General features: G+C 35.5%; 1 protein-coding gene across 3 annotated transcripts in view; it reads left to right on the top strand.

Annotated features, from left to right (window-relative positions):
• Nucleotides 1-27826, top strand: part of LOC149780183 (discoidin domain-containing receptor 2-like) — a 154918-nt gene that overhangs the window by 119161 nt on the left and 7931 nt on the right. Inside the window, exons 3-10 of one of the 3 annotated variants that reach the window (XM_089936930.1) lie at nucleotides 2511-2652; nucleotides 6748-6837; nucleotides 17734-17881; nucleotides 23220-23747; nucleotides 24929-25057; nucleotides 26070-26402; nucleotides 26767-27071; nucleotides 27395-27522. In XM_089936930.1, coding sequence (XP_089793056.1) covers nucleotides 2511-2652; nucleotides 6748-6837; nucleotides 17734-17881; nucleotides 23220-23747; nucleotides 24929-25057; nucleotides 26070-26402; nucleotides 26767-27071; nucleotides 27395-27522 — 1803 coding nt within the window. Of the gene's footprint in view, nucleotides 1-2510; nucleotides 2653-6747; nucleotides 6838-17733; nucleotides 17882-23219; nucleotides 23748-24928; nucleotides 25058-26069; nucleotides 26403-26739; nucleotides 27072-27394; nucleotides 27523-27826 lie in introns of all 3 variants that reach the window. The other 2 variants (XM_089936929.1, XM_089936931.1) reach the window with 2 other exon arrangements.

Below are 27826 nucleotides of genomic sequence, written 5' to 3'. Positions count from 1 at the left end.
TTCTGTATCAAACTAAATCAAAGTACACACCAGATGATGTTTCAACACCACACTCAAAGTACACATCAGCTTATGTTTCAATACCACATTCAGTCAAAGTACACATCAGCTGATGTTTCAATACCACACTCAGTCAAAGTACACATCAGCTGATGTTTCAATACCACATTCAAAGTACACACCAGCTAATGTTTCAATACCACACTCAAAGTACACACCAGCTAATGCTTCAATACCACACTCAAATTACACATCAACTTACGCTTCAATACCGCATTCGGTTAAAGTCCAACATTAATTTATATTACTATGCATAAGCAAATTCAAGATGGTGATATCGTTTTTGGAATCTTCCTATTGCATGCAACCAAATATGTGCTGAACGGATCAGCTATAGGTAAAATGAGATCCTACGTGATGTATGGTATACGAAATTCTGCTCAAAATTATTCTAAATTATATAGACATTTGTTCGTATGGAATATGTAACCATCTAAAGATGAGCTGTACAAAGTTAATTTAAATAATTGCAACATTTCTGGTGTAATGTTAAGAGTGTCAGTCAACAGTAAATATTGGAAATTAATCATGCATTCAGTAAAATCTTTTATTACAATGGGATATCATCTATTTTGTGACAATGCTGCATTTTGTCGATCAGTGTCTTAACCAAAACTGAACAATAAGAAGGAATTCATTTTGTGTTAAACTTAGGTCATTTGGCTGTTCTATTTACATTCAAGGTAAATCAAAATGAAGAGAGTCCATTTGAGCGCTTTCACCTACATTTTGTTTGACATTTTTTCTTCTCTTGCAACTTTAAGTGACTTTGTAGACAGCCTGGATAGACTCTATTATAAAGTTTTCATCTCCATCGTCTCATCAAGTTCCATATTTTTATAAACAATTACTGAATCCACAAAATCATGTATTTGTTCATAACGTAATCAACCCATCATAAACATATACATTAGCTGTCCAGACCCATAATAAGTAGCATAAATGACCTAAAAGCACATTATCAATGAGAAAGATATTTTCACGTGTTTTGAGTGAAAGCCTCATTCTGACTTTTAAAGATTATTTTCTCCAGCAGAATTTCAACACGATCAACCATTGCAACTTTCATACGAGAGATAACCACACCATAATGCTCATATTTTAAATCTAACTCATGTATCACTACCAGAACGAGAGAGGATAAATGTTCAACAAATAGACTGGGACTACATTTGTACTGAACCGGAAGTAATAATTGTGACCTGAGTCTATGCGCTTTAGGTTTTGGTTTTCCTTGTACAGACAGTAACACAGAGGTAGGTGTGTGTTCGGTACGGGTTTGTAGCCCTCTCCCCCATTTGTTAACATACATGGACTCAAAATTCAATCAAATTGAATGCTCCTTGAGGAACAAAAATTTAGGCGAGCGATTCTTATTCATACCCCTTCCTACTGCTTTTTTTCTTCTTTACTCACAGAGCTAAAAGCTCACAATATTAAATCATCTTGACCAATAGCCTTCAACTGACAAATATACATGCACCCTTTATTTTCCAGCCAATACATATATTTTTCACGCTTGCTCAACGACACATGTACAATATCTAAGTGATGGCATGCAGCGTTTCAGGTTTTCAAAGATCATCGCACATATTGCTGCCGATATATCAAGGTTATAACGTCACCTAGCGAAACTTTTCCTGCTACAGAAAGTAAAATAAAATAGGTGCTTGAGACATGTAATTAGACATATATAATGCTATCGCGAGTTCCAACTCTCATGTGTATTAACCTTTGCATGCACTTCCCTTGCGATTAAAGTTATCCACCAAATTATACTATGTAGATAATGTGGATATAATTGCATGAAGAATATATATATATATATATATATATATATATATATATATATATATATATATATATATATATATATATATATATATATATATATATATGACTTTTTAGACTTACAATTACAACGTAGATTGACATAACTTGGTATCCTAAACATGAATGTCATCCACATAGCGTTATTGTCGCGCACACAAAATACATATATAATTCTGCAGCGGATCTGCAATCGTCATCTTCATTTCCATCTGAAACTGATGTAAAAAATGTCTCGCTTAACTCTCGTGTACCAACATGAGAAAATAATTCAGTTCTGCACCGGTATATCAGTGTGTCGCTCGATCCCATCATTTGTCCGTTGTTACCGGGATTTCTTGGTACATCAAAATAACGGAAATTTCCATGAAAAATTATTACCCTATTAGCCTTGAAGTGGAACAGTTATGTCATTCTTGTGATTTAATGCTCAGACTATGCTGCCTGCCAAAGATGCGGATTGAAAACATCTTAAATATTGAGGAATAACGCAATGACATTCATTAGGTCATTTTCATTTTAATAATAATAATAATAATAATAATAATAATAATAATAATAATAATTTTATTATTATTCTTATTCTTCTTCTTATTTATTTATTTATTTATTTATTTCAGGATACGAACGGAGCTGCATGGTGGAGCGTGGTGTCCTAAATCGCCGATTGCTAAAGACTCTTATGAATATCTTCAGATTGACCTCGAGAGGTTGATGGTCATCACACAGGTCGAAGTCCAGGGGAGATTCGGAAACGGCAAGGTCAGTAGTAGCAATGGTAGTAGTAGTAGTATTTGTAATAATAGTTATTGTTGTTGTTGTTGTGCAAGTTGTATTTGTTGCTATTCATTTGGTCTTTCTCGATATTATTGTTGTCGGCTTCAACTCCATTTTTCAGCACATGATAGACAATGTATAGCGGCCAGTATATTTGGCGGAAGAAGAACACGGGAAGAACCACCTATCTCCGGGAAGCTACTGGCGATCTTTGTCGCATACTCTCCATGGTCAAGCCTAGACTAGATCTCACGTGGATATAGGTGAGATGTAGGAATGATCTGTAAATTCCAATGGACCACCTGGAGACCTTCTTTTAGATGTCTTCGTTGAAAGTGCGTTTGATGGTCGCAGCCACTGTAATTAGGAAATATGAAGCTAGTGAAGTTGCAATACGGCACATGTCTTAGTTCATTAAGTAAAATAAATCATATTTGAAATAGCAAAAACAAAAGGTTTTTCTAAATAACATCATAATGAATTTTCAGCTGTTAGTATGTTGTTAATAGTTGAAAACTTAAACTTAAACTTCGAAAGAAGCACATCTATTTGATAAACAGAGTAACATAAACAGAGTCACTGCGAATGATGACTTGTTCCTAGGCTGCATGGAAACCCTTGGCGGGCCGCATGCAGCCCGCGGGCCGTAGGTTGCCTACCACTGATTATATGGGGATTCTATATGTTTATATAATATATGACTATCTTTCATGGGGCCTCGAGTGGCCGAGTGGTCTAAAGCGATCTTCGTTACGGATCACTGCCATTGCACCTCTGCCTGCGTGGATTTGAGTCTCGGATTTGGCTAATGTGGGTGTGTGAGAAAGCTTGGCAGTAGCTTCTCGTGGGTCGGTGGTTCTTTCCGGGGTTTTACCGGGTTCTTCCTCCATCATTAATACTGGCCGCCATGTATAGCCTATCATGTGCCGAAAACTAGCATTAAACCCTATAAGAACAACAGGAACAACTATCTTTCATCGTCATCATCATTATCATCAGTCCCGTAGTCTGGAAGACCGTCGTGACACCGCACAAATCCTAACAACCAGCTTCCTCCATTCCTCTCGATTTTCCGTATTTCTCAGTGAGTCGCTCAGTGTCAAGCCTGTCCACTCTCGAATGTTATCTTCACACCTCTTTCTTTTCCTGCCTCTTTTTATTTTTCTTTCTTGTACAGTGCCTTGTAGGATTGTCTTGGCAAGTCCTGATGATCGTGAGACATGCCCATACCACTGCAGTTTCCATTTTTTCACTGTGATCAGGAGGTCATCGTGAGGCTCAATGGCTTGTCTTATCCTTTGCCGTATTTCTTTATTGGTGATATGGTCTTTGTATGTGACGCCGAGGATCTTTCGGAAACATCTCGTCTCTGTAGCCTGTATCCTTTTCTCCAAGTCCGTTGTTATGGTCCATGATTCGCATGCATAGAGAAATATGGAGATCACCAGTGAGTGCATCATCCTGACTTTTGAGCTGAGTGCGATGTTCTTGTCCTTCCAGATGGGCTACAGTTTTGTCAGCGCTGCTGTTATCTGTGCAATCCTGGAGAGTATTTCAGGCTTCGATCCTTCATCTGTTACAGTTGTCCCCAAATACTTGAAGCTGTGGACTGTTTCTAGCTTTGTACCTTGGACCCTGATGTCAGTGCTGATGCCCTTGATGTTGTTGGTCATCATTTTGGTCTTCTCTGCACTAATTTTCATGCCATAGGCTGCAGAGGTTTTGTCAAGGTTCTCTACTAAGCTAGCTAATTCTTGCTCATTTCCTGCTAGTCCATCAATATCATAAGCAAAACGTAAATACTATCTATGTGGATGCGATATATATTATTATCTGTGTGTATGATAGATGTTGTTATACTATACGATTAGATCGCGTACTTGTACAGACATATCATCTATTTGAGACAACTGGCTCATGGCAAATTAGCATCATGTGTTTCTGTTATTGAAAAGTGTGAATGTGTGTTCAGATTGGTGGCGACAATACTGTCTTTAAAAATTACTTTAAAAGAAAACAGGTGTTCTGACTCTTTTGAAAAGGATATAAACATGCGTACATTATGAATATATGTCCTGTCTTCTATCACCAAAATGTATGTGTTTTGATTTTCTTGTCACGTCTATGTTTCAATAACAAAGAACCTATTTTTTTTTGCGTTAGTGGTATGGGTCACCATTGCATGTAGATATACTCATTAAGAAAGAAATAACGAATTTAAGCACACGTGAAACAAAATACGAAACGTTTTGAAACTCCGTAGAGCACCTGCAGACACTTGAACAGTAGTTGAGTTTTGCCAAGCTAGGCGCAACCACAGGTAGCCATGTGGGTTAGAGGGTTGGTCGAGTCAGATAAAGGCTGAATTCGGCGGTTGTGGGTGTTACCCAAACAACGATGTTGATAATTGTATCGGTGTCTGCTTAAAATGAAATTATATCATAAGATCAACAAGAGGAATAGTCACGGATCTTAATAACAAGCATGGCTGCAGTTCCCAACGAATGTTTGCCAAGTGTTACAATGTAGATTTGTATAATCAGTGAGCATAACATAAAGCAAACTTCCGGACCAGGGCAATGACAGTAAAAATCGCTTAAGACCACATTTAATACGAAACATTTTCGCCGCAACAGTTTAGACGAGGATGCATAAATACAGTAGAACGTTGAAAACTGTTATTTCTGCATACATGACTATTCTCATCGACAGTCCAGTATTGTCACGTTTTGTCGGGTCCTTGTCATAAGGTCCATAATGCCAGGACCTTGTCATAAGGTCCATAATGCCAGGACAGAAATGAGTATTTGCGATAATATCTATGTGAGTAGTCGAATTATTAAAATTTTTACAAATTAACACATGGACGTGTTTATTCCAGCTACATAAATGGATGCATTCTTTCCCGCTGCAATATTTATTACTAGATATTGCTGATTTAGAATGACGATCACAATGTTCCGTGTGGAAATGTTTCTTTTGTGTATGATAATACAAAGTTAAGTGTTGTTAGGTTGTATTTATGTGTGATAATGCATGCTTATGTGTTGTGAGATCGCCTTTGTGGGCGATAATGCAAGGCTCCGTGTTGTGAGGTTGCCTTTATATGTGATAATACAAGCAAACTTGCTCCTACGACATTAAAACTTTAGTTTTCTTTCTGTCCACATATTCCAACATGTCGCATGTTGTAAAAGACATACCAAATCATACTGTACAAATGCCCACAAGCTCTCTTTCTCTTTCTTTCTCTCTCTCTCTCAGAGAGTGTTTGATAAATTGCTAGATACGTCATTGTACCCAGTACTACTTAACGTAGCAAAGAAAATGCACCTAGGGCGAAATTGCAAGTCTAAAAATAGGAAGCGTGGTCTTTTATATTTTCTAGCCGATCTTTTGTAATTAAATTAACGTGTCCCTTCGATATTTTTTAATTGAAACTGCGAGCTCGTGATATTCAGCTGTACAGTTCATTGCATCCAGATTCATAACGTGCAACCGCGATGGTTAAGTGGTTAACGTACCGGACTCAGGACAGAAAGGCAAGTCCATTAACTCTATTTGCCTTGGCATTAAATAACCACCTTGTGCTACTTTTACCGTAAAGTACTAAACCAATCTAAACTAAACCAGACTGCCAGAGGGGTCGCGAAACACTGATGTTAAATAGAGTTATATCTGATAATGTGTGAACCCTGAACTGTGTTTCATATTTAATTAATACACTATTATATGTTGTACCAGTATATTAAAATATCTAGTAGCATATGTGTCATGTACGTTCATCCATATATTAGGAGCATAGTGTGAAATTGGTAGTGAGGGGCACAGTTTTCGTAAAACTGTCTCATGGTTTGTGAATGAACTGACCCCATGTCTCGAAATATTTTTCTTGCATACCTAAGCCACGATTCATCGTTTGAGACGTGGACGCATCACTTAAGAGTAAACAAGTTAGAATAGAAGAATTATACTGACATTCTCAACTTATGCCTTGCTAGATCCGCGCACATTCGCCGTAAAGTTATAACAGACTAGCCTGTCAGAAACGCATTGAATATGTTCCGCACCTTTTCACAGGGTAAAGAATATGCAACACACTTCCTGTTGGAATATCAGAGGGAAGATGATGGTGAATGGATCCGCTTCAAAAACAAGACTGGAAATGAGGTTAGTTTAATGGTTTCTGGGTCATAATATTAAATACTTAATTTTGTTTAAAATTTTATCATTTTTCAGGATAACTATACCAGTTGGTACAGTCGAGCAATCCGTTAAAGAGCAAAATAAATGCGGACAATGCCACTGAGAAACGGCGCCATGTTGAGTATTCGAGTAGAAAACAGCGCCAACAGGAAGAGATGCTTAACCGAAAAATCACTTTAAATGTATTCCAGCTCCTAAGACTTTACGATTTTTTTAATTATCAGAAAATAATTATTTTTGACGATTGTTTGGCTATTTAGTTTAATTTCACCTCTTGCGGCTGTGATACAATTTTAATGTGAAATTCTTCCTTTTTATTATCAAATTATCTAAAGCGAATTAAAACTTTTCTAGATTCCTGAATTAATTTAAAGCATTTCTTCTTGCCTGATTCGACTCAAACATTGTCTAGTTGCTTGAAGCGATTTTAAACCTGTTGAGATACCCGATGCAATTTGAAACTTATCTTGTTATCTTAAGTGATTTAAAGTCTCTAGTCACATGAAGCGATCTAGAACTTGTATATTTGTTTTTACCTGAATCTATTTAAAACTTGTCTAGTTAAAAGAAATGATTAAAACCCCGTCTATTTGCTTCAAACAATGTAAAACTTGTCTGGGTACCGTGAACGGTTTAAACTTGTCTAGTTACCAGATGCGTTTTAAACGGTTTCTCGTTGCTTGGCTAGTTACATGGAGCGGTTAAAACTTGTTGTGTTGCCAGAATAGATTTGAAACTGAAGCTATCAAAAACTTGTCCAGTTGCCGGAAGAGTTTTAAAACTTGCCTAGTTAAGTGTAGAGACTAATTTACCTGAAACAATTAATATCTTGTCTATTTACTCAGAGCGGTTTGAATTTCTCTAATTGCATGAAGATATTTAAAACATGTATAATTTACCTGAAACAATTAATATCTTGTCTGTTTAGTTCGAGCGGTTTGAATTTCTTTAATTGCATGAAGATATTTAAAACGTGTCTAGTTAACTGAAGCGTTTAAATGCTTGTATTGTTACATGAAGGACACACGGTACTAATTATATGAAAAAATTGGGAACCAACCTGGAAATGGGTGAACATAAAATAGAGTAAATATGGGTTTGGCTAACCAGGATTGGTTAATAATATAAGTTATGTTTAGGAAAGAGAATATTTTGAGAGCTTATCCTAGTTGTATGTGACAAAAAATAGAGACATTATTGTATTCATGGAATTTCAGTCCCTTAAAAGTCTTGAGTTTGCAACAGTCATTACTAAAATTAGCACCTACTCTTTGGTGCGGAATTGAAAGCACATGTTTCAAACACATGCAGGTCCAGAAAATGCCGCGGCTCATATCCTTTTCTCTAAAATGGCACCCAGGTTTCATCTATACTGATAAAAATAGGTTTGATCATGAGCACACATAAATTTTAAGTTATTGAATTTTTAATATCATTGTGTTTGCATAGATTTACTATAAGAACTAAATTAGTACCGTTAGTCTATAGACAGCCAAAGCGATATAGTGGTTCCACATAATTATGCAAGTGCAATTAACTTTACTATAAATGCAATAGTATGGTTCTACTTGTGGATAACAAGCAATATGAATACCTTTTGTAAACCACAGAGTGACTTTCAATGGGATATTAAACACATATTCAGATATATCAACTGTTGCCAAGAAGGGGGGACAGTGTGTAGATTTGACTATGTAAGGTGGAGTGTTTTGCACTTTGGTTCATATTTAAGCAATACATACATGTATATAAACTTTATACAATTTACCATCTATCGAGTAATTATAGTAAGCAGTATGATATTTCCTAGTTGTGTTTTGAAACATAATGCTTCAGATATGATCACGTAGGTCTCTTCCACCATGCTTAATGGTGATGACCTCTCATGACTTTGCATCCCACGAATTGCTTTCAATGAAAGTTTGAAAGTTCATATTTTGCATTTTAATGGACTTATGTCCACCGTACTTTAGTTTTAAATTATGTCTTCTGGGAGGAATTTTCTGTACAATTGTTTTCATTTACTCTCTTTTTTCTGTAATAATACATGTACATATAGATGGTCACCTTGACCTTATAATCATTAATTACTTAATCTGACAAGGATGGTAAAATAGTTCATTATTAAATTGAAGAGCGATAAATGGCGATATCAAAAAAGTTGACTCTTGTTAGATAGCTTTATTTTAATATTGTTTTCTTATTTTCTAAAATAAAGCTCAGATACTGAAATGTTGCCTGAAATGCACCATTGCTCTTTAGGTGAACATGAACATGCACTATAATTTAATATTAACTAATGTAATCTTTGACAAGCAGAACTATGCACATTGCTTACTTACATATTGTACTACTATGTCTAGGGCTGTCAAGAAAATCGAGGGTGGATATAAGATACACGGTACTAATTATAAGGAAAAATGGGAACCAGCCTGGAAATGGGTGAATATAAAATAGAGCATATATGGGTTTGGCCGACCAGGATTGGTTAATAATGTAAGCTGCATTTTAGGAAAAAGAATCTTTTGAGAGCTTGTCCTAGTTGTAGGTGACAAAAAATAGAGACATAGTTTTATTGATGGAATTTCAGTCCTTTAACATTCTTGAATTTGGAACTCTCATTACTACAATTAGCACCTGACTCATTGGTGCATAATTAAAAGCACGTGTTTCAAACACATGCAGGTCCAGAAAATGCTGCGGCTCATATCCTTTCCTCTACACAGAAGCTGACATCCAGGTTTCGTCAATACTGATAAATATATTTTTGATCATGAGTGCACATACATTTTAAGTTGTTGAGTTTTTAATATCATGGTGTTTGTATAGGTTTACCATGGGAACTAAATTTGCACCGTGAGTCCTGAAGCGAATTAAAACTATTGTTACCCAAAGCGACTAACTGTTAGCTGAAGTAATTTACACTGTCATTGTTACCTGAGCCATATACACTGTCATTGTTACCCGAAGTAATTTACACTGTCATTGTTACCTGATGCGATTTAAAACTTATATTATTATCTGCAGAGATTTAAAACTTTTTATTCTTACTTGAAGCGATATAAAACTTATATAGTTATCTGAAACCATTTAAAACTTATATAGTTGTCTGAAGTTATGTAAACTTGATTTGTTATACGAAGCCGTTTAAAAGTTGTATTGTTATCTGAAGCAATCAAAGCTTATATTGTTTTATGAAGCCATTTTAAGCTTGTTATCTGAAGCGATGAGACACTTGTATTGTTATCTGAAGCGATTTCAGACTTTTTATTGTTACCTGAAGATGCGAACTCTCATATAGAATAACTGAAATTAAAGGAAGAAAAACTAGTCAATGATAATGGAGGAATGTATTTCCAGATGTCATCAATGGCAACCCGGGAAAATGAGATTAAAAAAGTATCTTCTCATGTACATCAACATCTAGATGTGATCATGAAAAAGATTAACTGTATTGAGGGAAAGTTAGACACAATTTGTACAAGACACAAACTTTTATACAATCAGTCTAACAAAGGAAGTGATAGAAACGTAGACTTGCAAATGAAAGAAAATCATGGAAATCATGAACTATCAGCATACAAGGAGAGTAGACATGTTATCTCTCCATCTATTGATCAAGAAAATGTAGTACATGGACAAAAAGAAATACATAAAGAGCCTGCTAGAGCTCTTCCAGCAAATTTGCCTGGAAATGGTCCCGCTATGTTTACATTGAAAGATTTCCCGCCACTTTCACGGAATGATCGGACTAACATAACGGAAAATGTGAGTCATAATCAGCGCACAGAAGTAACGTCTAACAATGCAAGTACATCAACCCACAATCAGCAAAAGAAATTAAGATATGAAGATAGAGCTAACATAAGTATAAATGAAAACATAAATAAAGATCAAATAGGGCACAACAAATCACCAAATGATCAAAGAATGCTTCCGAATGACGAGGAGAGACAAAAAAAGAAAGATACATCGTATAGACATATTGAGACAATTATTACCAGACCCAATCAAAGGAATATAGAATCAGATGTGTTTGAACCAGTTGTAAGAAACAAAATAAGACGCATTCTGCTATCAAATGTCAAATCGAGAAAAAATATAGATGTAGTAAGGACAGCTATCGCAACTCAATGCAAGGAGGAAGGTGTGACAGTAACATTCGTCCGCCTCATAAAGGAACGACCCCATTGGGATGGATCAAATATATATACATTTCGACTAAATGTACTGGACAAAGATTTTGAACTGATGATGAATAATGAATCACTTTGGAGTTCTGGAATAAAGTGTAGGGAATGGATAACAAACAGAAAATGGAGAGAAGGCTACACACTTGATGAAACGCATGAGAATTACAAAATATATTCCTAATGAGCATAGCCATATGATTAGTAATTGCTTCTTAATTATAATTATGCTCATTATTTCAGCATGGAATGTACGTGGTATAATGTCTAGCACGCAGAAACTAATTGAATTGTTACCAGACACAGATATATTTGTTATCACTGAACATTGGCTTTGTACAAAGAATCTAACGTATTTAGATACATTACATGATGATTTCAAAGTAGTTGCGCTACCTACTGAAGAGATACATCAATGCTATAGAGGTAGTGGGGGGATTGCCGTATTTTATAGATCATCACTATGCAAAGTAAGCACCTTACAAAATGAGTTCCCAAATATTATGGCGGTGAAAATCTTAGTGAGAGACTTGGAACCTATAATTTTGATTGCAACCTACCTTCCCTCGACAGCTAGAACTGATCATGCATATGACAAATTTTGTGAAAATGTTTTTGATGTGTATGATAGGTATTCTGCTGAAAATATATGCATAATTATAGGCGACATGAATGCAGATCTTGTGTGTAAAAATCCATCAAGAAGAGATCTTGCTCTCATAAAAAGAATAGAACAGAGAAACATAGCTGCTACGCTGGTGATAAAACCACATGAACATTACATCACGTATAGATCAAAAGACATGTCACGAACGTCCACACTTGATTATATATTAATACCTGAAATAAGTAGAGGTGCTGTAAAAAGACACATAGTAAATGACAAAATTGATTTCTCAATATCGGATCACCTACCTATTACAGCGGTACTTGCAAAATATATATTGAAGGAAAATAAAAAGACGTGTATCTCCAAGAATGAAATGGAACTTGGCAAATCCATTAGAAATGATCATGTATAAATCTGATGTTAGTGCATTCTTGAATTTCACCTATGAGTGTAAAAAGGTAGAAGATATAGAGAAGAATAATGAATTGATAACTAAGAGTGTAATAACTGCATCAGACCGATATATTCCAAAGTCCAAATTCAAATCGCACTTGAAACCATATTGGAAGAAAAGTGGGCTTGAGAAATTACATCAGAATATGAGAAAAGCGCGCGGAGAATGGATCGAAGCAGGAAAAAATAGAATCACAGAGTGTAACATCAAAAGAAGATACAAGGACGCGAAAAGAAAGTTTAGAAAGAAACATAGGCTAGAGAAAAAGGTATATAAAGAGTGCATATTTGAAGAGATAGAAAAGAGTGCAGAAATGGGAATAGACGAATTCTATACATTCATACGGGAAAATAGAAAAGATAAATCGGACATTGGTAATATTGCATTTCGAGGAGTAGAATCTAATACTTTGGATGAATGTGTCAATCTATGGAAACTATATTTTTCTGAATTAAGTGGTACAACAGATGAGGAACATAATGATTGTGTCAAAATGAAGAATATGTACGAAGAAAGCAAACTAGAGACTGATAACATAAAATGTAATAATATTACAGAGGAAGAAGTGTTGCAGCGTATCAAGTCTCTAAAAACAAAAAAATCACCAGGCATTGATTGCGTATCGAATGAGCACTTAAAGTATGGTGGAAAATATTTAATCAGACATTTAACTGCCCTTTTTAATTACATGATCCAGTATGAGTATTTATCTAATGTATATAGATGTGGGATGATTATACCGATATACAAACAAAATGATAAAGATAAAAAGGATCTGGTGAATTATCGTGGTATAACATTGACATTTTGTCTGGGAAAATTGTTTGAAAAAATATTGATGACCAGAATTCAAAAGTATTTAGACAAAATAAGCTTTCCACATCCTTATCAATTTGGATTTCGCAAGGAGGCTGGAGCTATCTCCGCTGCATTTACTCTTCAAGAATGTTTGATGTACTTTAATAATCATAACTCTAATGTATATGCTGTTTTTCTGGATAACGAAAAGGCATTCGATAGACTGTGGCATTGTGGACTACTAAAAAAACTAAAAATATTAGGAATTAATGCAAACATATGGAGAATAATCGCCCATTCCTACACACAGTCAAGTGCCTGTGTAGCGTGTACAGGATGTATATCGAACAGATTTCCATTACGGAGAGTCGTTGGTCAAGGGCGTGTAATGTCGGCTTTTTTATTTCTCGTGTACATAAATGACCTATTGAATGAACTAATAATGACTAATTGCGGGATAACAGTGAATCAGATGAACATACCTGGCATGCTTTTGGCAGACGAAACTACTCTACTAAGCTCTACGCTGAACGGATTGCAAATACTCGTGAATACAGGTTATCAGTATGCACAGAAGTGGAAATTGAAATATAACTCTAACAAGAGTAATTGGATGATATTTAGTAAAAAAAATGAAGTGTACTCATCAAATGGAATTACTCTGGGATCACAGAATATTCCTAGAGCAAAAAAAGTGAAATATGCAGGAGTTACCTTTTCACAATCAATGAAAACTAATGATCGTGTAGTCTATTCCTACGATAAAGCTAAACGTGTAACAAACTCACTATATTCAATTGGATTATATGCAAATGGGATGAATCCTATAGTTTCTGTGAAAGTCTGGGAAAGAGTTATATTGCCGTCTGCTTTGTATGGCTCAGAACTCTGGTTTAATATGTCATATCCGGGCATTCAATCAATGGAGAAAATACAACGATATTTCGCCCGGAGAGTACAAGGTTTCCCTCAAAGATCGCCTATTGGATCTACGACATCATGCCTGGGGATGATATCAATGGAAGCTCGCATAGATAAGCAAAAACTCGTATTCCTTGGTCGCATGTGTAGAACATCAGCAAACTTAACTGCTAAAAAGGTTTTCCTCTGGGCTGTTGTAAATTTGATTTTTGACCCCCAACATAGTTACAACTCTTTTATATATGATATAAATGCTGTACTCAAAAAGTATGATTTAGAAGACTATCTCAACGACTTTATTGTCACTGGAAAATTTCCAAACAAAATAACATGGAAAAACTTAATTGGGACAAGAATACAGATATTTGAGGAGAGAAAACATGAAATGGGTATCAGAAATCCATCAGAGGGATTCGGTAGATTTTTAACAATTAATCCAGGACTAAAAATGCATCATCTATGGAAAATAGCTTACACTGACTCAAGCAGAAAAATGGAATATGGGACATTAATTCGTATTGGAGGAATGCAAGCAAGACCTGGACTGTGTCCCCTATGTGGCAAAATGAGTCATGACCGTATTGTGCACATTTCGATGAATTGTGCCTTAATTTCAGACGACAGAAACCACTTGATGGAAAGTCTATTTTCGTATATGCCTCCAGTGATTTACCGTGATTTCTGTGATCAGATCGATGATGTTATACTGATTATACTACTAGGTGGTTTAAATGATATATCAGAACGTTTAGAATTTGAGGCATGGATAAATATGATCAGACTATCTACCAAGTATTTCATTAAGATAAAGGATATTATATATTCGATTCAATAGAGAACTCACTCAGAATATAAGGAAAGAAATACTTGTACTGGATTGCAAAGCGATTAGGAAACTAACTATTTTTGTTGTGAGGATCCATTTTCAAATGTTCTATCGTATATATATATGATTCTATGTATTTAAATGCATTTCTTTTTTGTCTTAAAATCTTTAGAAAATGGAGGAATAAAAGAATATCATCATCTCTCTCTGTCTCTCTGTCTGTCTCTCTCTCAATAAAACATAAGGCAGTACAATTAGCCAACAATCTTCCGCTTAAACAATTGACATATGTTTAGTAGTACAGTATACATATGTCAATTTTTTTTAAGCGGAAGATTGTATAGCATTTTGATATTACTAATTTGACAAAGCCGAGTAGTTATTGGAAGCTACGTGATGGTTTCTGAAAGACGGCCTAATGATAGTGCCATTATCCAACATATTATGGCAAATGGATACAATTTATCGACAGTGCTGCTAGAGCTTTTGACACATTAAATATCGCCAGATCAGAGGGGGAAATTATCTGCCACTAGATCGATGTCATAATGACGATCTTCCGGTGTTCCTCACGCGAGTAAAAGGAAATATTTGCATGTAAAGCAGCATTGAAAGCAATTGAATTTTCACATTACTAAACTAAGGCTTCTCTGTAATGAAGTACAATCTCTCGCAATTTTTAATGTAGGATATTTTACATTGAGAACTGGCTTTCTTTACGGCTTGTCCTGTCAGCTTACTGGAAAGCGAACTAGTGAACATGTAGCAAAATCTGTACGAGATCAAAAAATGTTTGTAACACTCTAGAACGGAACGTTTTGATAAATTCAAGCAAAGTATACATTTTTTATTATTTGTTAGCATTGTAGCACAATGCTGATTTCAGTTATCGTGCGCATTAGTAACGGAGCGTGATTGTGGCAGCTTGCATAATATATAACGACTTCTTATTCATTCTACATGATATTAGGAGTTAATCACATCATTTTCCTAATCGTTATTAGCATAGTTTAACTGAGCATTCATTGCGTCATTTTATAGAGCATTGATAAGACGTTTTTAATTAGGCATTAATAGCATCTCTGTAATAAGCATTAATAATAATATTGTACTGAGCATTATTAGCATTGCCTTTCTGAGCATTAAAATCATAGTTTTACTAAGCATTAATCTCATTGTCCTACTGAACATTAATATCATTGCCATTTTGAGCATTATTATCTTAGTTTTACTAAGCATTAATCTCATTGCCCTACTGAGCATTAATAGAATTACCTTTTTGAGCATTAATATCTTAGTTTTACTAAGCATTAATCTCATTGCCCTACTGAGCATTAATAGAATTACCTTTTTGAGCATTATTATCTTAGTTTTACTAAGCATTAATCTCATTTTCCTATTAAGCATTAATATCTTCCTCTTATTTAGCATGTAGAGCACGAAGAGCATTGTCTTAAAGATCAAGCATATCATTGTCTTACAGATCAAGCATATCATTTTCCTACAGATCAATAATAGCATTGTCTTACAGATTAATAATAGCCATGTCTTACAGATCAATAATATCATTGTCTTACAGATTAATAATAACATTGTCTTACATATCAATCATAGCATTGTCTTACAGATCAATAATATGATTGTCTTACAGATCAATAATATGATTGTCTTAAAGATCAATAATAGCATTGTCTTACAGATCAATAATATCATTGTCTTACAGATCAATATTAGCATTGTCTTACAGATCAATAATATGATTGTCTTACAGATTAATATTATCATTGTCTTACAGATCAATAATATGATTGTCTTACAGATCAATCATAGCATTGTCTTACAGATTAATAATATCATTGTCTTACAGATCAATATTAGCATTGTCTTACAGATCAATAATATGATTGTCTTACAGATTAATATTATCATCTTACAGATCAATAATATGATTGTCTTACAGATCAATCATAGCATTGTCTTACAGATCAATAATATGATTGTCTTACAGATTAATATTATCATTGTCTTACAGATCAATAATATGATTGTCTTACAGATCAATCATAGCATTGTCTTACAGATTAATAATATCATTGTCTTACAGATCAATATTAGCATTGTCTTACAGATCAATAATATGATTGTCTTACAGATTAATATTATCATCTTACAGATCAATAATATGATTGTCTTACAGATCAATCATAGCATTGTCTTACAGATCAATAATATGATTGTCTTACAGATTAATATTATCATTGTCTTACAGATCAATAATATGATTGTCTTACAGATCAATCATAGCATTGTCTTACAGATCAATAATATCATTGTCTTACAGATCAATATTAGCATTGTCTTACAGATCAATAATATGATTGTCTTACAGATTAATATTATCATTGTCTTACAGATCAATAATATGATTGTCTTACAGATCAATCATAGCATTGTCTTACAGATTAATAATAGTATTGTCTTACAGATCAATCATAGCATTGTCTTACAGATTAATAATAGTATTGTCTTACAGATCAGTAATGGTATTGTCTAATTAGGAATTAATATCATCGTTTAATTGAGCGTTAATAGGATTGTCTCTTTGAGCAATACCAAACAGTATCGTTTTATTGTGCATTAATATTATCGGCTCATTGTGAATAAATAACATCGTCTTGCAGATATTAATAGCATCGTCGTACCTGCCAACAATATTATTGGTCGCAAATTATTCCAAACATTTTCAAAGGTTTCACACATGTAATATAATCAAGTATCAACGAAAACTTTAAAGAATTAATTCTAGTATATTTTGTGCAAAGCTTGATGTACGGTGATTTTATTAGAATGTGAAATTCCTTGAAAGTGGCCTACTTTTCAATAATGTAAAGAGATGCCATTTATCTCTGAAAAACTAACCGATCTGTCGTGTCTTATCAGATTTTCTCCCTCCCTCCCAAAATCCCTTTATCTGAAATATTTATGTACTCATACATACGTGCATTCATAGTAGGGACAATTCAAATTTGAATAATACGAACGTGATGTGATCTTTTCTCAGGTATTTGATGGAAATTCAAATACATATATTCCGGAAGTAAGACCAGTGTCTCCATCTATCATAGGAAAACGCATCCGGTTCATTCCATACAGCAGATATCCTCGAACAGTCTGCATGAGAGTCGAAGTGTATGGCTGCCCATGGCTTGGTAAGAAAACAAATTAATTGGCGAATTGATTGTATATTTTTTGTCGATTCGTCATGTTACTCAATCGCATTGTCTGCATTACGATATGCATCATATTTCCCCGTCCGTCACTTTTAATTCAGCATATGTTGCTACTTGCATTTTTCTAAATTTGAACTTAACTTTTAATCGGGACCATACATATATTATCGTGCAGACGTGCATTTAAACTCAGTTAATATAGACTGGTACCATAACTTCTAAGTTGTAATGGACGCATTTAAGTAAGAATCTTGAGATAGCTATAAGCATATCATATGCGCTATAGCTGCTTTTAACGTGAATTGCATGTACAAACAAGACCTGACCTATAAGTACGAAAACAACAATAAAAATTATTTCTAAAGATGGCAAGATACATGAATACCAGGCGAATTTTATTGGCAAACTAAAAGTACAACGGTCCTATGCACGAGCCTCATTAGGGTCCTTTATAACCTGATACTCGCGCTTTGGAGTTGACCCCATCCTATTGGTAAACCTATGTCCAGAAAAATCCCTACGGACGCCCATGCGCGCCTATGATACTTTAAAACATATCAAGTAGTCTATAGTTATAATAATGTATTAGCTCGATGACTTCTTTGAATCTTCGGTATTCATTTTTTAAGATGTTATTTGTGGGTTGTTTTGTTTTTCTTCAGTGGTATTTGCAAGTAATTTTCACATAGGAACTTGCGCCTCTTATATTTTTTGTTCAATGTCATAGGCACAGAACATTATTAAGCAGGAATGATCTTGATCAAATATACATTTATTCTTTAATTTAGTTATATTCTCAGAGTCAGCACAGACAGGCTTGAATTAGTTATATTCTCAGAGTCAGCACAGACAGGCTTGAATTAGTCATGTTCTCATAGTCAGCATTTAGAGACCTGATTTAGGTACGTTGTTAAAGTCTGCTTTAACAGGCCTGATTTAGTTACGTTGTCAGCGTCAGCATTTACAAGCGTGATTTAGTTACTTTGTCAGTGTCATCATTTTCGGTCGTTATTTAGTTACGTTGTCAATATCAGCATTTACAGACGTGATTTAGTTACATTGTCAATATCAGCATTTTCATGCCTGATTTATTGCAATATCAATATCATCATTTACAGGCGTGCTTTAGTTACGTTGTCAATGTCAGCATTTATGTGCCTGATTTATTACGTTGTCAATATCAGCATTTACAAGCCTGATTTATTACGTTGTCAATATCAGCATTTACATGCCTGATTTATTACGTTGTCAATATCAGCATTTACATGCCTGATTTATTACGTTGTCAATATCAGCATTTACAGACCCGATAGTCAGCAAGAAGAGTATCTTTCGTAGAATGTACGAGTTGAACCAACGCTATACTTGTAAGCAGATAACAAACTGACAAAGCTAGGCAGTTTAGACAGTTTCCAAATGTAAATTATACAGTAAAATCTGGGATTATGAGGGGTTTTCCCTTATATTTGTTTTGCAAAATAAATTACCTTTGAAAGAAATGTTCACATATATTTTTTAAAAGGAAATGACTGCTTGAAAAAAGAAAAACGTTTCATGCAAATTACTATTATATAAATCTAGGCCGAGTTCGTAATGGGCCGAGTATGTTATAGGCTAATTTGATAGGCCGAGTTCGTAATGGGCCGTTAATATTATAGACTGATTTGACTAGGCCGAGTACGTAATGGGCCGAGTATGTTATAGGCTGATTTAGGTAGGCCGAGTTCGTCAGGGGCCGAAAACGTTAATGGACGGACTCTGCTGTGGGCTTAGGTGTCCTAGAATCTTTTTGTCTGGTAACTTTGATTAAGTTGTGCCTGCTTTAAAGTCTTTATACCACGTGACTTTGGATGTTAAATAAGAGTGACGTGGCTTGCTTAAAGACACAGTAACCGAATCTTCCACGGAGTTGACCCCAGTAGTATAGTGGGGTCACTATTGCATCAATGGAAATCCCAGTCAAAAAGGTCGTGGGTCATTTAAAAGGGAAGTTGACGTGGGTAAATTTAACATGGATGGGACTATAGCGGCTCAAGGGATTTGGATTGTCTAGCGTCAAGGGGTTTGGACTGTCTAGCGTCAAGGGCTTGGGACTGTCTAGGCTCAATATAAGCGATTTAGCCTCAATGGAAATCCCAGTCATAAACGTCGTGGGACGATATAGCCTTACACGGGAATTTAACATGATGAGACTGTGTAGCCTCAAACGGGAATTGAATATGTGCTTTCGGGACTGTCTGGCCTCAAGGACAAATGGAACATGGTGGAACTGTCTAGCCCCAGTGTAAAGCACAGTCAAAATGGTCGTGGGACTATATAGCCTCAAACAGAAATTCAACACGGTGGGACGCTCTAAACTCAAACGGGTACTGACATGGGCTTTTGGGACTGTCTGGCCTCATGGGGAAATTTAACATGGTGGAACTGTCTAGCCTCAGTGGAAATCCCAGTCAAACAGTTCGTGGGACGATATAGCCTCAAACGGGAATGTAACATGGCAGGATGGTCTAACCTCAAACGGGAATTGAACATGTGCTTTCGGAACTACCTGGCCTGAAGGGGAAATGAAACATGGTGGAGCTTTCTAGCCTCAATGGAAATTCCAGTCAGATAGGTCGTTGGCAACTCTGACGACAAGGGGAATTTAACATGGGAACATTTAACATGGGTGGGTCTATAGCGGCTCAAGGGATTGGGAATGTCTAGCGTGAAGGGATTGAGACTGTCTAAGCTCAGTACAGGTGATTTAGCCTCAATGGGACTTCCATGTTTTTAATCGTCGTGGGCAACTCTTGCGACAAAGAGAATTTATCATGGGGAAATAATGAGCCTGTCTAGCGACAAAATATTGGGTCTGTCTAGGGACAATATGAATGGAACAGGTGGTGTCACGTCTTGGACAATGTCAAAAATCTCGGTCAGGTGTTATATAAAGTTATATGTCCCACCCCACCAGGCGTTTTATCAAGTTATATGTCCCTCCCCGCCAAGAGTTATATCAAGTTTTATGCCCCGTTCCGCCAAGCGTTATAGCTTTTAACGACGATTCACATACAATGGGACTTACCATTACAAAACACCCTGGGACCATTCACGGACAAGATTTATACAGACAAAAGGTAGGGCCTATATAGCGACCAAACAAATATTGGGCCTGTCTAGGGACAATAGGAATGGGGCAGGTGGTTGAAGTCACGGTATATAAATACAGACGTCGAGGCTATAAATACAGACTTGGTTTCTTCCATAGAACTTTCCACAGGTTTTAGCTATAAATATATGCTAGTGTTTTTAAACAGGATCGTCACACAAGTTGAGGTTATAAATATATACTGGCTTTTTCCATAGGGATTTCCTACAAGTTGTGACTATAAATAGACACTAGCGTTGTTCCACATAGTATTTTGGTAGTGTAAGAGATAATCTATTTTGTGAGATTTTATATCCGTCTCTTACATTTTAATCTAACACGGGGCCTTTGGAGAATGAATATGATATAATGGATGATATAGTGGGTGTAATGGATAGTATTTTTTTTTGGTGTAAGGGATATATATTTTGTGAGATTTTATCTTCTTCTCTAACATTCTAAGCGACCACAAGGCATTTTGGATAGTGAGTATGATATGTTGGATAGCATAGTCGTTTGATGGATAATACTTTTGTGGTGTAAGGGATAGGATTTCATCTTCTTAGTTTACATTCTGAGATAACAAAAATAATTTTGGGATAGTGTGTTAAGGGGTGGTGGTTAATGATATAATTAATGTGATGGATACTATTCTTGTGTGGTGAAATGGATAGTCAATTTTATGAAATTTCATCTTTTTAGTTTACATTTTTAGATAACACTTAACTTTAGGACAGAGCGTGTGTATGTGTATGTTTGCATTAGACTTTGTTTGTCCCTATAAAACTCCCTTTGTCTCTATCATATTCATTTTACCTACCTACAGTAGCACGTATTAAGGTCAGTCACTTAGTCACTAAACAGTTAAAATGAAATAAAGAAATATGGACATATAAATAGTGATTCTATATCTATAAAGTTATATGTCCCACCCCGCCAGGCGTTATAGATTTTTTCCGCTGTCACTATTTGGGCCGAAGGACTTGATAAAACGCCTGGCGGGGCGGGACATATAACTTTATATAACGCCTGGAAAAGCGGGACATATAACTTTATATAACACCTGGCGGATATTGTTGCCATTGTCCATAACGGAACCCACCTGTTCCATTCCTATTGTCCCTAGACAGACCCACTATTTTTGTCGCTAGACAGGCCCAATATTGTTTGTCGCTAGACAGGCCTGATATTTTTTGTCGCTAGACAGGCCTAATATTTCCTGATGTTAAATTTATGTTGCCGCCAGAGCTGCCCACGACCACTTGAACATGGAAGTCCCATTGAGGCTAAGTCGCTTATATTTAGACTAGACAATCCCAATCCTTTAAGGTCAGACAGTCCCAAAAGCACATGTTCAATTCCCGTTTGAGGCTAGACAGTCCCACCATGTTAAATTCCCGTTTCAGGCTATATTGTCCCACTACTCTTTTGACTGGGATTTACACTGAGGCTACATCGCTTATATCAAGCCTAGGCAGTCCCAAGCCCTTGACGCTAGACAGTCTCAATCCCTTGAGCCGCTATAGTCCCACCCATGTTAAATTTCCCTGTGTTAAATTCCCATGACGCCAAAGTGCCCACGATCTTTTTGACTGGGATGTCCATTGACGCTATAGTGAGCCAATATACTATTGCTCCCAGTACCCGTGCACAGCATTCTCATCGCTTGGATTTATTAAAGACACAAAATTGCCAAGTAAACATAATGAAATAATACAAAGAGTCTCAATGCAATTTGTGCATTGGTACCATCGACTATATCTATTAAAATTTAAATCCATATGATTGGAAAACATAAATGAAAGGAAGAGACAGCGCTATCGTTTAAGGAAAAGCGAATTTTTATAATGTTCGAGTAATATCTGTTTAAAATAATATTACCGTGTGTCATATTATGCTCAGGTACATTTACTTCATCTGCCACAAATTTTCAAGTGTAATGATATGTGGCTAACACATATGTTCATTTTCAAAAGAGATCACACGCTAAAGTTTAATACTTTGTACATATGATATGAGGCTAATACACTTTGTACGTATGATATGTGGCTAATACACTTTGTACGTATGATATGTGGCTAATATACTTTGTACGTATGATATGTGGCTAATACGTAGTATATGTTCATTTTCAAAAGAGATCACACGCCAGAGTTTAATACTTTGTACGTATTTTTCACTGTGTAGATGGTATTGTAGCATACGATGTCCGCCAAGGAGAGAGGAGAGGAACGGAAGTAGACCTTTTCGACTTCACCTATGACGGGATGATTATTGACAATTACCTCACATTGGGGCTAGGTCAGCTGACTGACGGAGAGTACGGGGACACCAACTTCCGTCTTGATCAACAAGGCTTAGGAATTAAAGGCTACGAATGGGTTGGATGGAAAAATGATTCCGTTGAGAATGGTGGACCATTAGAATTAAATTTTAAATTTGACACCATCAGAAACTTTACTTCCCTGACACTTCATTGTAACAACTACTTCTCAAAAGAAGTAAAAGTCATTCGAAGGGCACATGCTTACTTCAGTATTGGCGGCAAATACTTTGTAAACGTGCCATATCAGTATGACGTTGCACCCGATAACGTGGTGGAGCACGCCCGTAATGTGACAGTACCACTGAATAATAACATTGGACGATTCATAAAATTAAAGCTCTTTTTTGATGCGAAATGGATTATGATCAGTGAAGTACATTTCCAATCAGGTAAGAGTAACTACCTCTGTATTAACGTGTCAGTAGGTAGGTCGCTTCTAAGGAGGCCTTACTATCATCAATATTGAGTACATAAATTATTCTTAACTTGTACTTGAATCGCCGTATATGAACGTGCACGTATATTACCTTTTATATGCATATATTGAATATATTGCTTCACCACATATACATTTAAATATATAACTAAGAGGGGACGTAGGAGTGTAAAGTATTTGGCTAAAGATGATGAAGTTCCATAACCAAGCATTCTGTACACCTACCTAGACAATATTCACCGATCTTTGCTAAGCCTTTACTGATCTCTAATCCAACTGATCTAGCCAAATCAGATTTAGTCGACTTAAAAAGTAAAATCAAACGATGCACTGATAATTATACTTTGAATGCAAACTTTTTCAGTAGCGTAATGGAAGAAAAAAGAAATTAATAATTGGTATTATTCTGACACTGCTAGAAAGATATCAGTAAGTTAATTTCGCACTTTATTTCATGATCAAATATTTAGAGTTGCATTCAATTGTCGACACCATGATATTATTACTGTTTAATGAGAGATATCGCAAGGCAGGTACTGTAAACATAATTTTTATTCGCAACTACGTAGTTTCACTGTTTTACGATATAAAACGATATTGCAAACATATCATATGCCGGATTGACTGATTCTCGTACCTTTAATTTGTTATGCTAACCATGGGGTTACTTTTTGCGGCTGATATCTGCGAAAATAAGTCACACGCATATGAATGATGGCTTAAACAACATAACTGAATACATAACTAAAACATTTCCCGATTCATATGTTTAAACTTAAAATGGTAGTACTAGTTGCTTTATCTCAGGTTGCAATGAATGAAGGTGACTCTGTGATTAGCATGCCGTCCTCAATCCACGCTGCACTCATCAGTCATAAAATTGTACTCAGTATTTCCAGTAATAATTATTAATTCCAAAAATATAAACTTTACTCGAAATATAGGAATGCAGATTTATTGATTGGTCTAAAATTGTAGAGTAAGAAGTTTTATGTCGGAGTGGCCAGGTCGGCATCTGTGTTACTCGTCTCTGGGTAAGAAATGTTACTACAGTTGTATCGGTACGAAATTGCCTTTCACCTGCGCAAGTTCTGTTAAAAACCAATCAATAAATTATCCAATCAATAATTCCAGTTGTAGCCAGAGGCCCATTCCACCCCGAAGATCCGCCCAGCACTACTCAAACGCCAGTCACGACAACAAACGATATTCTAACGCAACAACCAGAAAAGGTTGAAGAACTCGACCTTCAAAGATCACATGGTAAATGTAACTCGGTAATGTCAACATGGTTATTGGTAAAACATATCTGACTGACGAACATTTTGACTTGCACAGCATGCAAATTAACTCTTGTGTAGTTTTGGAAACACTTGAAAAAACATTGTATGGAATGGTCTTCGGTTTTCCAATCCTTTCGTATAGCAGGCGTCATCTCTCTTACGAGAAGTGCCATCAAATGGTCTAACATACCTTACACTTCACCATTGATATTATGTACTGTAAGTAAATGTTAAAGTCCACAAAATAATAGCTTTGTTTAAAGTATCGTTTATCTTGCTCTGAAAATAATTTGTTTTACAAAGACTTGGTTGAGAAAAATTATAATAATGTTAAGAAACATTTGTGTCACCTTTTGACACTGAGTTTATATTGTTGAAATCTTGTAATAAAGTTGAAATCTTGTATAACACTTCCATTCAGCTTTTATTTTCTATTTACCATAAACCCAACCACACGTATTTCCTCAGAGCTATCAAAACCAAACATTCACTGCACATACGTTTACAATTAAAATATATTTTGATACATTTTTATTTGATTAAATATTCAGATTTTGTTTAAATTTACACATCCTCTGAACTAAGCCTAAAACACCAAACTGATGTTTCAGGTCTGACGACACACATATTCCTCACCAAATACATAGAAATGGGAAGTTTGGAAATATCGATATCTTATTACAGAAATATCGATATCTCAGTACATATATATCGATATCTCAATAAATAATTATCGATGCCTTATTACATAAATATCGACATATCAATACATGAATATCGATGTCTCAATACATAAATATCGTTAACTCAATACGTAAATATCGATATCTCAATAAATAAATATCGATATCTTAATACGTAAATATCCGTTCTCTCTCCCAGTATATAAGCATCCTTACGCCGGTTGCAATTCATATCCTTCAAAATATCTTCTTCTGTCCCTCGTTTATCTTCTTGAACTTAACCTTAATGAGAATTATTGCCTTTTACAGGTGCAAACCGAGATTCTAAATCAGATGACTTAGTCAGAAAGCAAAAGACCACAACATCAAGAAAGGCACCGGATGAAGACTACATAAGCATCATGATCGGGGCTCTTGCGGGACTTATATTTATTCTAGTCATCATAATCGCCATTGTAATTGTTCGACTCAGACGGCGCCAAAACAATACTAGGCAGACACTCAGTCCCACTAACGACGCTAACGTAGCTGTTAAACTCAACAACGTTCACGGAAATTCAATGGAAAAGATACCCAATTTAAATATGTACAATGTTGTGACCAATGATGATAATGAAGATAACAAAGAAAGCGTTGGGAAAGGTATTTAATTATCTTCAAAACTAAATGTTTAATTATAGCCTACATATGTACATACAGTTACACACACACACATACACACACACACACACACACCCGTATAATGTAAAGAGAAGGAGAGAGAGAAAGAGAGAAAGAAAATTGTAAAGAGAAAATAAATGTGCATGACAATATATAGTACAATGAAACGAACAGTTTACACCATATCTTCCAACAAAGTGACGTAAAAATGTTCCACACAAATTTATGTTACCTAATGCCAAAATATATCCATTCAATTTTTATTTATGTATTTAAACTTAGCAAAAATATTTTCGTGCATTTTATTTTCAAAACATAGATTATGATGAATCAGGCGTTTTGACAGGGCGTGGTTTGACGGTTGTTCTGTCTCCGATGTCACATACTATGCAGAAATCTTCTCTCAAGAATGTATCACCGTCGACGACGAGTGTTTTGGACCAACCATTAAACAATGACACACTGTACGCCGCCGCTGACGTCACTGACTCCCAGGTTCCAAACATTCCAAGTCTGCAGGGCGTGAGCGGTAATAACATTTATGCTGTACCAAACGCCGACCTTATGGTTAGCATTGATTACTCTGTGATGGAATTCCCACGGAGGAGTCTTCGCTTCGTGGAGGTTTTGGGGAAAGGTCAATTTGGGGAGGTAAATGACCAAGTTATCTCAGTTTGATAACGTTGATAATTTGATAATGTTGATGGAAATACAAATCTAGTCTAATTGATAATATCTTTTATCGCAATTAAGATAACTACAGTATGCAATGATTTTCGTCATAAAAGATGTACATTAATCTCCAATTTATATGTTAAAGTGTGTTGTTATGAGTTACAGACACAAGAACCTGAACAATTCCCTAATTTGTTTATATATACTGAAAAGAACATACAAAGGTTTCACTGTTGTAACACTTTCAAAATAGTGATTGCAAACTGAAATCAAGTATTTATAATTTGTTCCTCTTTCAGGTACATCTTTGTGAAGCTTTCGGCATCATCGAGTATCTTCAGGATGATTATATCGTCAAAAGACGTGTGTCATCCCCGACATTGGTTGCTGTCAAAATCTTGCGCACGAATGCCGATGATAGAGCTAGGTTTGCCTAATGTGATAGACATATTTACCCTTCATCAAAAGTTTCCTAGTTCACAGATGTTCCAGTTCTGAGAGAATTAATTAGCACGTTTACTGTCTGTAGACAAAACACACTTTATTATTTACATTGTTTTCGACATATAATGCTATTGGTTGTGCAGCTAATTCGGTAGTCTTAATTACACTCCATCGACAGTTGACCAATTCTAGAATGATTAAGTTTTGCAGTTGTGCATATACCAGGCCCGATTTTACCAACACAGGTTAATTCTGAACTTACGTATATTTCTAGATTAAAGTGATCT

Source organism: Sinohyriopsis cumingii, chromosome 16, assembly GCF_028554795.1.
Source record: "Sinohyriopsis cumingii isolate HCF-2022 chromosome 16, ASM2855479v2, whole genome shotgun sequence".
Classification (NCBI taxonomy): domain Eukaryota; kingdom Metazoa; phylum Mollusca; class Bivalvia; order Unionida; family Unionidae; genus Sinohyriopsis; species Sinohyriopsis cumingii.
This window is presented reverse-complemented; position numbering and strand designations above follow the sequence as displayed.